The 12,962-nt window shown below is 32.8% G+C and overlaps 2 protein-coding genes across 6 annotated transcripts; both read left to right on the forward strand.

Moving 5' to 3' along the window:
• The first annotated feature begins 702 nt into the window (after window positions 1-702).
• On the forward strand, window positions 703-1,400 carry LOC123204907 (gibberellin-regulated protein 6-like). Of its 2 annotated transcripts, none has more exons than XM_044621712.1 (4): window positions 703-812; window positions 891-932; window positions 1,023-1,056; window positions 1,134-1,400. In XM_044621712.1, exons 1-4 carry the CDS (start codon window positions 759-761, stop codon window positions 1,313-1,315), a joined length of 312 nt encoding a protein of 103 aa, XP_044477647.1. In that variant the 5' UTR covers window positions 703-758; the 3' UTR covers window positions 1,316-1,400. The 2 variants fall into 2 exon arrangements, with proteins under 2 accessions (XP_044477647.1, XP_044477646.1); XM_044621711.1 differs by having other exon boundaries at window positions 712-824.
• A 4,603-nt stretch (window positions 1,401-6,003) lies between these two features.
• LOC123204811 (probable arabinosyltransferase ARAD1) lies at window positions 6,004-9,919 on the forward strand. Of its 4 annotated transcripts, none has more exons than XR_006499631.1 (3): window positions 6,004-7,882; window positions 8,742-9,361; window positions 9,901-9,919. XR_006499631.1 is itself a non-coding variant. In XM_044621613.1 (3 exons), the coding sequence occupies exons 2-3, from the start codon at window positions 6,917-6,919 to the stop codon at window positions 9,279-9,281; spliced, it is 1,506 nt and encodes a 501-aa protein (XP_044477548.1). In that variant the 5' UTR covers window positions 6,005-6,145; window positions 6,357-6,916; the 3' UTR covers window positions 9,282-9,470. The 4 variants fall into 4 exon arrangements, 3 of the variants coding, with proteins under 3 accessions (XP_044477548.1, XP_044477549.1, XP_044477550.1); XM_044621613.1 differs by lacking the exon at window positions 9,901-9,919 and having other exon boundaries at window positions 6,005-6,145; window positions 6,357-7,882; window positions 8,742-9,470; XM_044621614.1 differs by lacking the exon at window positions 9,901-9,919 and having other exon boundaries at window positions 6,005-6,145; window positions 6,361-7,882; window positions 8,742-9,470.
• The last annotated feature ends 3,043 nt before the right edge of the window (window positions 9,920-12,962 follow it).

Raw genomic sequence — 12,962 nt, forward strand, 5'->3', positions numbered from 1 at the left:
GAATTGGGTTGGGGTTTAGGGTCTTCGATATGAAACCTGAATTGACACGACACGACACGAATTGCCAAGTCTAATTGAAAACAATCACACCCATAGTTATCATTACCCTACAATACACAATACATATTATCATATTCTACGATACAATATGATACAAGCGAAAAATAATACATATCATAATGTATATCAATTTAATACGATACAGTGGATGCATTGTATAACATAATACATATCATACGATAAGATAAATATTACTTATACGGATTAATATACTTTTTAAGATAAAATAATAATGTAATCGTAATATATATGAGAATTTTTAAATTTTTAAAGTTATTTGTGATATTTTTTAAAATGATGACGTATCAATTTAAATTTTATACAATTTTGTTAATTTTTTATTTTTTTATTTTTTAAATGCATATTATATAAAACGATTTTTGATACATGATATACAAAATCAGATTTTTTTTTATGGATGATTCAACTGTCATTATCACACCAAGAAGTTGAACCCAGAGACGATGAGTAGGTAAGTGGTAAAAATTAGCTGAATGAATTACCAACTCACACAATTCAACACATGGCTGAAATTCGAAAAGACAATTCTCAATTATAGTAGATAGTAAATGTTCTCTGCATGTGAATCTCTTTCTTTTTTTTTAAATACCCTATTTCAATCTATTTATATCCACCATTGGCTAGCTTAGGGCTTCACACTCACTCATCAAACACCAAGGAATCCTAAGAAAACTGCAATGGCTAGGCTTGTCCTTTTTGTGGTTCTAGCAGTAGCGCTTGGCATTTCCATGGTGGGTCACAAGGTTAGTAAATTACTTTAATTATAATCATATCTAGCAAACTTTCTTGATTGATCTTTCCATGATCAGGTTATGGCAAAAGAAAGAACCCAGTATCATCGAGACAGCACTGTAAGTTTTTCTTTCTAAATTAAGTGAAATGACATGCTTATTTTGCAGCAGGAGTATTTAGAATTCTAACAAACTTCTGTGTGTTTGAAGAATGGATTTGGAGCTGGAAGTGTAAGGAGCTATGGTAAGTAAATAAATCAATGGTTTCCGTTGTTGTTTTAGTTCTGAAGATAAATGTGTAAGGAAGGCATTTTGGTGCAGAATGCCCAAACGAATGCACAAGGAGATGCAGCAAGACACAATACCACAAAACCTGCATGTTCATGTGTCAAAAATGTTGTGCCAAATGCCTGTGTGTGCCTCCTGGATACCATGGGAACAAAGATGTTTGCCCTTGCTACAACAACTTGAAGACCAGGCGTGGAGGACCCAAATGCCCTTAAGTCTTCCTCATCTACTACTTTTAATTTTCCTCTTCTTGTTTTGTTTCATTTCTCGAATAAAAAGTGGAGCAAGTTTCATGATTAATATTAGCAGAATACCTAGTCGTTTTTTGTCCCCAGAGTTTCGTGAACTAAGCTTGAAATGGCAAGAATGAGACCAATAGATTGAAACAAGGATGATTTAGTATTTGTCTCTTGGAATACAATAAAACAATATATATCTATTTTAAATACATAAATTATTATATATTTATATGTATATCATTATGTAATTAGATAATTTTGAATTAATAATAAAGTAACATCAAATTATATAATAATAAATATAAATGTGTATCTATTTATATATTCGAAATAAGTGTGTCAATTGCTTATAAATTACTGTGACCAACATCATATTTATTAATATGTGATGCAAAGTAAAATTGAATAAAAAAAGCCTTGTGAGGAATGTATTTTAACGTGAGCAATCCTTTGTGTGTATCTATTTTTGGTACATAATTTATGTATATAGATTATGTATTATTATATAACTGAATATTATTTTATTTTTAATTTAAAATTATCTAATAATATAATAATATATTATCTATGTATATAAATTATATATCAAAAATAAATATATATAATTTTATTGTGTAATGATTTAACGGGTGGCAGAGAAAAAAATTACTCCAACTTTGAACCATAGATTTTTTCTTCTTCATGTTGTACAAGAGTAAAGTTTATGTTAATTTGTGTGTACACCAAGTAATTAATGAGATTTTGGCTGACTGTTCGTTATAGTGACTAACATTTCCCACCTAAGGTTTGGTGTGATAGCATTTTTTTCACTCTTTGAATGCATGAATCATACTTTTCCACCCAAAACCGTGCTCCATTAAAAAAGCTAATGCTATAAAGGCAAAATAGTAATTTTTCCATTCACAAATTTTGACAATAATTAAAAAGAATAATCATTTTATATATCTCACTTTTCTGTTTTAAATATCATAGTTTGACCATTTTTACATGTTTGAAAATTTGTAATTTAATCTCTACAATTTTGAAAAGGCCAAACGACTATTTCCCACCCAAAGTATGTTGTAATGACAAGTTTTCACTATTTAACTATGAAAATACCAAACACCCACCCATGACTGGTTAAATTTAACAAAATTCTAACGGTGGTAAGAGTAAAATCATCATTTTTTCTATAATATTAAAAATAAACTAAAATAGAATCAACTTTTGCCCCCCTAAACTTTAAAAACTATAATTTTCCCTCAGTTTAAGTTTTAAAAAATCATAGTTTCACCCTAGGGTTTCGTTTTGAAATCTCCGGCGACATCTCCGACTCCATTACCGATGGCCTCTCCCTCCCAAAGCATCCTCTCCTTTCGGCGATCTCTTTCCTCCCATTTAGACGTCTGATCGGCGTCGAAGAAGTCGTGAAAGATAAAGAACTTCGTCGGAAAAGACGAACTTCGTCTTCCCAGTCGTCGTCTGAGAAGACGATCGTCTTCCCAAACAAAGACGAGACGACTCGTCGTCCTCTTGGAAGACGATCGTCTAAAGATGAGTCGTCTTTATCTGGGAAGACGATTTCTCTTCCCAAACGACATCTCTCTGCGCCGGATGGGTTGGGGTGGAGTTGAGGGGGGTCATCGGTGGAAGAGAAACCGTCGGGAGGGGGAGATGGCTGGCGATGGCGTCAGAGAAAGTGAAAGGGTTAGGAAACTAAACCCTAGGGGGGGAAATGCAATTTTTTCAAACTTAGCTTAGGAAAAAAATGTTAGTTTTTAAACTTTTAGGGGGGAAAATGAGATTAAATTTTCAAGGGTTAGGGTTTCATTAAATTTAACCAATTATGGGTGGGTATTTGGTGTTTCCATAGTTAAAGAGTGGAAACTTGTCATTACAACATACCTTGAGTGGGAAATAGTCGTTTGGCCATTTTGAAAATCCTAGTCATGATCCTAAATAACCACAACTCATTGTCGATTGTTTTTTGAGCCTCACAAACGATTTGTCTACTATAATCATGTATAGTGACTTCACTAACGACGCAAAGATCCCCTTAATTGGTGTCGAGATCAACAAAATAGTGAAAGTGGATTAGGTTGTTAGTGTGATTAGCCATAGTAGCTTGGTGGCAATAATCATGGTGATGGGATTGAATAGTCAAGTGATAGAAATGTGAGAATTGGTGGATGCAAGAGAGAGGGTAGCTTGTGGGGTTGAGAGTAAAGGATGGGTTGTTGCCAATTAAGGTAAGAGAATGGCAGTTCAATATTAAACTAAGTGGTGATGGGAAAGAAGAATGTGTAAATACTAATTTCATATATAAATAGATGATATGGTTATTTCGTTAATTTATGATAATATAATAATTTTGAAAAAGTGAAATAGTTATAGATAATATGATATTTTAACTTTTTAATATTGTATCATAATTCTTTTAAGTGAGAAAGCATTACCCACACATTCAAAGGGTGAAAAAGTGCTTTTGCCAAACCTTGGATGGGAACATGTAATTTTCTTTATTTGTTAGAGAGCAAAATGTTAGCATGTAAGTTAGAAAGATTATATGCGTTGTGTGATCAATTAAATAGGGATATCAATGCATGAAGATATCTATTTTTTTTTTTTTTTCTAACAAAGGGATCAAATTTCGTTCAAACTTTTTTATTTGTCTATTAAGCAGATCGAACTTTTTCATATTTTTATTAAAGAGATCAAATTTTTACTATTTTATATTCAATATATCAAACTATCATCTGATTTCAAACAACATTAAATAAGAATGATGTGACAATTTTTTTTATTAAAAATATTAATATAGTTATTTTTGTATGCTGATAGAGACATTTTATGTAATGATGTAGATCAATCTTATATCATACAAAAACAAGTTTAATATTAGTGTCGTTAAAAGTTAATAATGTGAAATTTTTTTATTTCAATTAAAAATTATAACTGAGATAATTCTTGGTTGACTTGAACTTTCTCTATTAAAAGGATTAGTCATTTTGTTAAAAAATTAGAAAGTTTTATCATTTCAATAAGAAAAAATAATATTTTTTGTTTCCTTCAAATAGAAAACGATTATGCTTTAAATTATCTCCAATTAAATATTAACAAAAGACATTAAATACCCTTAAATTATTAAAAAACATTAAAAAATTTACAAAAAAAAATCTCCACCAAAGTTACTTTTTTCATCCAAAATTCCAATTCACAAAGTTCATGATTCTCTATTATCAAAAAATAGAAAATCTGATTCACCTAATCTTTTCTCAAATTTCATCAACCACCAACCATAATATATTCTTCTCCAAAGCATTTTTATCTAAGCAATATTATATATACACATTTTTTATAAATAATATAGATATACAAAATATATATTATCATATGATTAAGAGTGACTTTATTTTTAATTCAAAATCATCAAATCATATGATGATACATCATCGATATACTCAAATTATATATAAAAAAATATGTACATATAGTTTTATTACTTTTAGGCCAAAAAACTTATTCCCACCCAAGGTATAGTGAAAATCCAAAGTCTCACTCTCCAACTTTCAAAAATCCAAATGCCTACCTATAAGACAATTTTTGTTAAAAATCTTAGTTAGGGTTGGGGATAAAACCATCATTTATTAAAAAATTAAAATTTGGTCACATTTTCCTTCATTAGATTTAAAAATCTCGTAATTTACCCCCATCCAAGGTTTAAAAAATTATAATTTTCTCTTAGGATTTTTTCCTCTTTTCTCCAGCAATGATCACTTGTCTCCAATTGTCGACTGCCTTCCTCCTGACCTCTCTCCCTATCCTCTTTGGCCACCGATTGACAAAAATAATCTAAAAATTCATACTATTTTCATCTAAAAAGCCAGACAATTTTTGTTTGGACAATGAGGTCCAGACGAATCATCTGAATTTTTAGATGATTTCAGTCGATTGATGGTCAGAAAGGAGAGAGAGAGATAAGGCAACAGAGAGGATGGTCGATGACCAAAAATGGTGGATTGTCGTCAGAGAAAAGAGGAAAAAACTTTTAGGGAGAATTGTCACTTTTCAAATTTTAAAAGAAAAATTAGAAGGAAAATTATAAGTTTTCAAATTGAAGATGGAAAATGTGACAAAAGCTCAGTTTTTTAATTTTTTGTTAAATAATAGTTTTACCCTTAACTCTAACTAAAATTTTTTATAGAAATTATTTTATGGATAAATATTTAGATTTTTGAAAGTTGGTAAGTATGACTTTAGGGTTTCACTGTATCCTGTGTGGGAATTAGCCTTTTGGCCTTGTTTTTTTATCTCATGGAATGCTCTATCTTACCAAACAACTGTTTTATTTCACACAAATTGTCTCATTCACCAAATTCACCAAAATTGAATTGATTGCTCGGTTCAAACGGACTGTGGTTTCATTTCAACACCATGAAGATTGCTATCTCGATGCATTACTATCACAAAGTGGACTTTTTCTCAACTGGGCCTTATAATTTTTTAACTTCAAGTCGGGGAATTGGGAAATAAAAATAAATAAATAAAATAACTGATTAATTCATGTTTGGACAACACAAAAGTCATCCGAATCTGCTTTAGTTTGTCCTTTTACCAAGCGGCAAAAGTGGCGCTTAATAATCAATTAATTTTCTTCAGCTTTTATAGTAATTAATGTTAATTAAATGATGATTTAATACCATACGAAAGGTTTTGAAAGTGAATACGGTATTAAGTTTAAGTATTGGACATTCTTCTCTTTCTCATTGTTGCTGCGCAGACTGTAAAGAAGAAAGCATATAGAATCTCAAAATCCAAGCTCATCAGGTACTCTTTTGCCTAGTCGTCATCGACCCATTTTAGCTAACTATGTTATCTTTAGAACCCGGAAGATAAGTTTTGATTTTTATTGTTTTACTTGCTTGTATTTAGTTTTTCCCTTGTTTTTTATTTTGGAGAATTTGTGAAAGTTCTGTACCTTGCAGATAAAAATCAACTACTTTATGCGTTTGAAAGAGTGGTTTCTTTTATTATGCAGATAGATTGATTGGTTTCTTTTAGGATGAAAACTTGAGGAAAGGCTAATGGGTTAGTTGGAAGATCAAGATTCCGTTTTTAACAAGTTTGTTGAGTGTGATTCTTGAGTAATGCCTGAAATATATGATAATGAAATACTGTACTGTGAGTAGAAATATAGCTATGTGTTCTGATTTTTCATTGATTCTGTTGGTATTTCGAGCGGAAGTGTTTGAAAGTTGAAATCTTTTTCAAGAACTTTTAGTGTTTAAGGACAGAGAATTGGGTATATCATTTCATTTTCAAGATGATTTTTCTCTTCATATGTTGTGGAAATTAAGTCTGTCTTGTTAACGGGGTGGAGTTGAGCATTGAGAACCTGTCAGTGAAGCGATTACTTACTGATATACCAAGAAGCTAAGATTCATTAACCTTGGGGCATATCAGTTGCCTGCTGCTTACCTTTTTCTCTGGGAAAGCAACTTTTGTTGGTCTTGCTTTTGATACATTTGGGATTGGCTGTTGTTGAGTTACTGTTGAATTTTGTAGACCCACCAGAGTTTATCTCCCTAACCTTTATCAATGTCAGAAAAGAGCATATTTCCCTCAAGGTTTCTGTTCTACTTAATAACTATTTTAATGTTCCTTTTGATCCTTTCTTCTGTGTTCCTTCTTGAATCCAGTAGCAGTTCTTTTATACCAAGATCAGTATTCAAGCTTATTCTGCTGAATCACACATCAGTTTACTTAAAACCCAATATCAAGAGTGAACAATATGAACTGCCTTTTCTTTCATCTGCTGCAAAAACTCCTTTGAATAGTGGAGAGGTGGCATGTCACATTTCCAGTTCTGAGAAGGAAAAGATTGGTTCTTTTGGACAACAGAAAGGAAAAAATTGCGACCCAAGTCAGGCTCTTTTAAGGGTGTACATGTACGACTTACCTCCTGAATTTCACTTTGGATTATTGGGTTGGAAGGGAAAGGCAAATGAGACATGGCCCGATGTTAGCTTGCGAAGCCAAATTCCGCCATACCCAGGTGGCTTGAATTTACAGCACAGTATGGAGTATTGGCTCACTCTTGATCTTCTATTATCAAATACAGCAAATTTGGAAAGACCCTGTTCTGCAATTAGAGTCAAGAATTCAAGTCAAGCAGATGTAATATTTGTGCCTTTCTTCTCGTCTTTGAGCTACAACCGCCACTCTAAGATTCATGGAAAGGAGAAGATTAGTGTTAATGAGATGTTGCAAAAGAAATTGGTTCAGTTTTTGAAAGATCAGGATGAATGGAAAAGATTGGGTGGGCACGATCACATAGTAGTGGCTCACCATCCAAATGGCATGGTAGATGCAAGAAAGAAGTTGGGTTCTGCCATGTTTGTGCTTGCAGATTTTGGAAGATACCCCATGGAAATAGCAAATATTGAGAAGGATATTATCGCACCTTACATGCATCTTGTGAGGGCCATTCCCAGTAGTGAATCTTTGCCATTTGAAAAACGTCCTACATTAGTTTATTTTCAAGGAGCAATATACAGAAAAGATGTAAGTTCTGCAATTTTTTAATTAACTACAAATTAATGAATATTTTGTGATGTGGAACTGCTTTGGCATAGGCTTTCCTTTTGATTTGGGTTTCTGCTTCTGGAATCAGAATTAGTAACCGGATGCATTTCTGTGTTAAATAATGCAATATTCAGATGTCGACGAAAAATGCATCTATTATCCTGATTTGTGGATAATTCATTTCTATTGTAATTCACAGTATATTTTACCTACAGAGTTTCACACATCTGGAGCATATGCTTGCACACACACACTGAAGACTTCTTGAAAGACTAGTCCTTTGACTTAAAGAATCCAACTTGATGATCTTCATTCTATTGATTATTCTTGACCGTCCAGTTGTGTTTTCTAGATAAACTGATCAAGATTTCCCAGTTGTTACAAATGTTTCTCTAAAGTCCTCCAACCAGACCCATTAGTTTTCACAACCCAGATAGGATTGGTAATTAACTTATTTAAAATTTTGGTTTTCATTTACGGAATTTGTGAGCAACTGAGTACACTATTGTGGGAAGTTTTTAGAATCTTACATTGTTAACTTAAAAATGAGATCATCCATTTGTCTCGTTGGCATCTTAAAGCATAAATATACAGCTATGAAGATTAGACAATTGACAAATTCTATGACAAATACAGTGTGGACTCATCTCATTGGGAGTGGTTTTTTGACTGCATATTTAGCATCACTGTTAACCTTTTTATTAAATAATTATATTTCATATCCCTTCTTTTTGCTTTTCCCCGAATTAAACTTCATATTGGAGGTTATTGTCATTATACTTGTCATAGTATATCTTTTCAGACAATGATCATAGTTTCTCATTTCAATTTTTCCTAGGGAGGAGTCATTCGCCAGGAACTATATTACCTTCTGAAAGATGAAAAAGATGTACACTTTGCATTTGGAAGCATTCGAGGAGATGGGGTTAAAAACGCAGGCCAAGGGATGGCCTCATCTAAATTTTGCCTCAATATAGCAGGTGATACCCCTTCCTCAAATCGCCTTTTTGATGCAATTGCGAGCCACTGCGTTCCTGTGATAATAAGTGATGAGATTGAGTTACCATATGAAGATGTCTTAGACTACTCAGAGTTTTGCATAACTGTTAATTCCTCCAATGCTATCAGGGAAGGATTTCTACTAAATCTTCTCAGGGGTGTCAAGCAAGACAAGTGGACCAAGATGTGGGAAAGGTTAAAGGAAATTGTACACTACTTTGAATATCAATATCCATCCCAGCCTGGCGATGCTGTAGATATGATTTGGCAGGCGGTTTCACGCAAGGCATCTTCTATACGATTTAAAATTCACAGGCAGAAGAGATACAATAGATCTCAGCTTATGGTAAATAACGATCTGAACGAAGAATCTTACTGAAGATTGATATATTTCTTGACTTGACATCACTTGTCTGAGTTGTGGGATATTGAAAGAGAGACATCGATTTATCGAAATCTGTAAGAGCTTTTGTTTCTCATTTACTCATTCCTTTTCTTGATGTTGTAGTTGAAGAATATGTTATTTGTTGAGGCATAATCTTTAATATAGGATTTCAATTAAGCATAATCAAACCAAATTAGTAGCTTCATTGTCAAACAAAATCAAACTCTACCCAGAAAACATCACTTCTAGAAACTAACTTCATGCTTATCTCAATTTTGTCAAAACTATTATTTTCATCTTACTGAAACTGAGCACAAATGAGAAGGAACAAGCAAATCAAGATGGAAAACTTTCTGGTGAAGAAATCAGCATTTAGGTAGTAGTTTCATCTCCATTGTCCATATGCATGTTTGTGTATTTTTTTGGGTGTGTTAGTGATAGTTTGGGAGAGATTGTTAGGATTTCTTTTTAAAAAGCTAAATTAGAGTCACAAATCCAAAAGTAAACAAGTCTTTCTATAGATAACACTATATTTTGTATAAGTATGACAATCACCATTATATCTGATGAAAGTATTGAGCTGTTGGTTAGGACCTAAGTTTATACAATACAGAAAGGATGCTGGCTTACAGGTGAACTATACCTGCCCGTTTTCAGCTCAATAAAAACTTCATCAAAACAAATAGGAACAAAGAACAACAACAAACCCACATGAATGAACTTCAGAGAATGTTTGGAGAAACCTGCTGAGCCTTCCTCCAATTACAAAAATCTTCCTTACCATAAAGGTAGGGAAAAACAGCTTCAGCATGCTAACATCTGTTGTGAATAGGATCAGATCCTTTTCGAACCTGTCTTTTACTTGATTTATTAGGGTCAAGCATCGTCGTCGAAGGAGCAGGTGCCAAACTTGGGTTTTTTTGCAAATCCTTGAGAGCAACAGCCTCCAGAATACGCGAATTTCGGACAAATGGCAGCAACATGTTTTCCTGTCTGAGAACAAAGTCTATGCTTCTCAGGCCAGAAACTATGTCTGGTTGAAGAGCTAAAAAACCAATGCAAGCAAGAAGAATGACACCTCTATAAACCAAGAGAGCCATGAGCAGTACTGAAAACAAGAGAGAGACAACAGAGGTATCTCTAGTTTCGAAGTAATAATAAGAGAATGAGTAGTGTGTCTGAGATTGCAGGTTGGTGTTTCTTCAGGCTTATATGTGGGGGAATAATCCTGGGGATTATCTTTTGTGGGATTTGGAAGACTAAAAGTAAAAAGCACAAGGAGGGCCCAGAAACATGTAGGGAAGCTTTAGATTCACCTCAGTTATAAGCCTGCTATTGAAGCAATATATATATATATAAAGGCTGTATTAGAAGACTGACAGGTTTGAACAAAAAAGGCATAGTTAGAACACTATCCTTGGGAAGACAAGCATCTTTATTCATTTATATTTCCCTATCATTTGCCTTGCTCTTTTGTACAAAACGAAGTCCAATCCTGGTTTTTTTTTTTTCAAGGAACCTTTGTTGAGTCTCATCGTTCAACCATACTTAGTAGATAAAACCCTGCCATCGAGTTAAAGGTCTGATTTTAATATGACACCATCGAATTTTGAACTCAAGCTCCTTATCTTGAGAATTTTACACGTTTAACCACTCAAACTACCACTTTAGGGCAGTCCAATCTTATTTACTGTCAACTTAGCTGACTTGCTCAGCATCTGACCAATGCTGCCACCATCTCCTCTTCTTGTGTCAAAAGCAAACATTAAAAACACACCAAGGCATTCTTTGACGGGCAAGTTATTATTGAACAAGAAAGGAATATAAAGAAGCCTAAATTTTTGAACTGGGAAGTTACAAAATTGATATAGAAGGTATACTAATGTTATAGTTAAGTGCATTAATGCTTGTGATTAGAATAACTTTAGTGGGTTGGCTCTGAGAAGCAAGCTGCTGCCATTAGCCAGAAACAGTGCAAAAAAAGCCATTAAAAGTAGAGATGTTGGATGAAGGATGAAGGATGAAGAATAGTAAAATCCTTCAAAAATAAAAACCAAACATTTGCTTTATTATAAACAACTTTAGAATTCCAAGCTCTTCTCTCCATGCAACAAAAAATAACAGTCTTGGTTCCTTGTGCTAAATGGAATTCCTTTATGCTTTTCTTTGAACTGCCCGATTCCAAGCCCTTCATTCAAAGTTTCAAAGAGAACAACACCCCATCAGGCCTTCTCCAAATTTAGCCTTTTGTGTTTTTGTTTTTCCTTTTATTTTCTCGTTTACCCATGAAGACCAATGGACCATTTTATCTCTTTGCCTCCATTCAAATAAGCAAGCCAGCAAGCCTTCCCTCGCTAACTTTAATGGGGTTTTACTAGTTGTTCTTAAGGTTTAATGCATGGAAACTAAAGAGGGAAGAAACCCAGATGCTTTACTGAAATTTTCTAAGTTTGTGACCTTGAAATTGCATAATTTTCGATTTATTTTGTTTGATTAAAAGAATGCCAAAAGACTTATTCCCACCCAAGGTATAGTGAACTCTCAAACTCTCACCCTTCAATTTTCAAAAACCCAAATACATATCCAAAAGCTAATTTCTGTTAAAATCTTCAATTTGGGTAAAGAGTAAAATCATCATTTAAAAATAATATTTAAAAAATATAATATCATTTTACCCCCTAGATTTAGAAAATTAATAATTTTTCTCCAAAATTAAGTTTTGAAAAGTGACATTTTCCCCTTACCTAGGGTTTCAAATTTCATTGACGATTTTCCAACGAATGATGAGTGATCTCTCTCTCTCCCTTTGACGTTTTTCCTCCAACCAACGATATCTGGATTCAACAAAATCCAAAAATTGTTTTGATTTTTTGTTTAGATTTTGTCGAATCTAAACATCCTCAATCAAAAGAAAAGCACCAAAGAGAGAGACATTGTTGAGAGGGAGAGAAATCAGCCGTCATTCATCAAAATATCGTCATCAAAATTTGAAACCCTAGGTAGGGGGAAAATATCACTTTTCAAAACTTAATTTTAAAGAAAAATTATTATCAATGAGGTAAAATAATATAAACTTTTATTTTTTTAAAATATTATTATCAAATAACGATTTTACTTTTAACTCTAATTAAAAATTTTAATAGAAATTGATTCATAGATGAGTATTTTGAATTTTTAAAGATTTAAAGATGAGACTTTGAGATTTCACTATATCTTATATGGAAATGAGTCTTTTGGCCTTAAAAGAAAGTATATGTTGTCTTGTTAGAAGGGAAAATAGGGGCCTGCCATAGTCCTAGACTAACAACTGTTTACATACTCTATATGGAGTGGGGGCTTTTGCTTTTTAGCATCATCTCCATTTTAAAGCAAAAGAAAATGGATATGAGTTGTAGCTTTCAAATCCATTCTTCACTATCACATTTCACTTTGAACCTCTTCTTTCAGTTGCAAGGAATCATTAACTTCCTTGCTATTAGCTAGACTATTAATCAATCATGAGTTGAGAAGTACTTACTTTTAAGAAGGGTACATTTTTGGATTCCCAAATGGTGTAAAAAAAGGGTAATTAGAAGATAAGACTCAAAGAATATATGTCCCATCACAATCATTTTAGATATCTCAACATAGTAATTGAATTACGATTCATATCTTATATCAAAAATTTAATATTTA

Source organism: Mangifera indica, chromosome 20, assembly GCF_011075055.1.
Source record: "Mangifera indica cultivar Alphonso chromosome 20, CATAS_Mindica_2.1, whole genome shotgun sequence".
NCBI classification, from domain to species: domain Eukaryota; kingdom Viridiplantae; phylum Streptophyta; class Magnoliopsida; order Sapindales; family Anacardiaceae; genus Mangifera; species Mangifera indica.

Coding starts and splice junctions, on each gene's coding strand:
- LOC123204907 (XM_044621711.1), top strand. CDS start 759: ATGGCTAGGCTTGTCCTTTTTGTGGTTCTAGCAGTAGCGCTTGGCATT. Junction 825..890: donor TTTCCATGGTGGGTCACAAG/GTTAGTAAATTA, acceptor TTCCATGATCAG/GTTATGGCAAAAGAAAGAAC. Junction 1,057..1,133: donor TGGAAGTGTAAGGAGCTATG/GTAAGTAAATAA, acceptor ATTTTGGTGCAG/AATGCCCAAACGAATGCACA.
- LOC123204811 (XM_044621613.1), top strand. CDS start 6,917: ATGTCAGAAAAGAGCATATTTCCCTCAAGGTTTCTGTTCTACTTAATA. Junction 7,883..8,741: donor GAGCAATATACAGAAAAGAT/GTAAGTTCTGCA, acceptor AATTTTTCCTAG/GGAGGAGTCATTCGCCAGGA.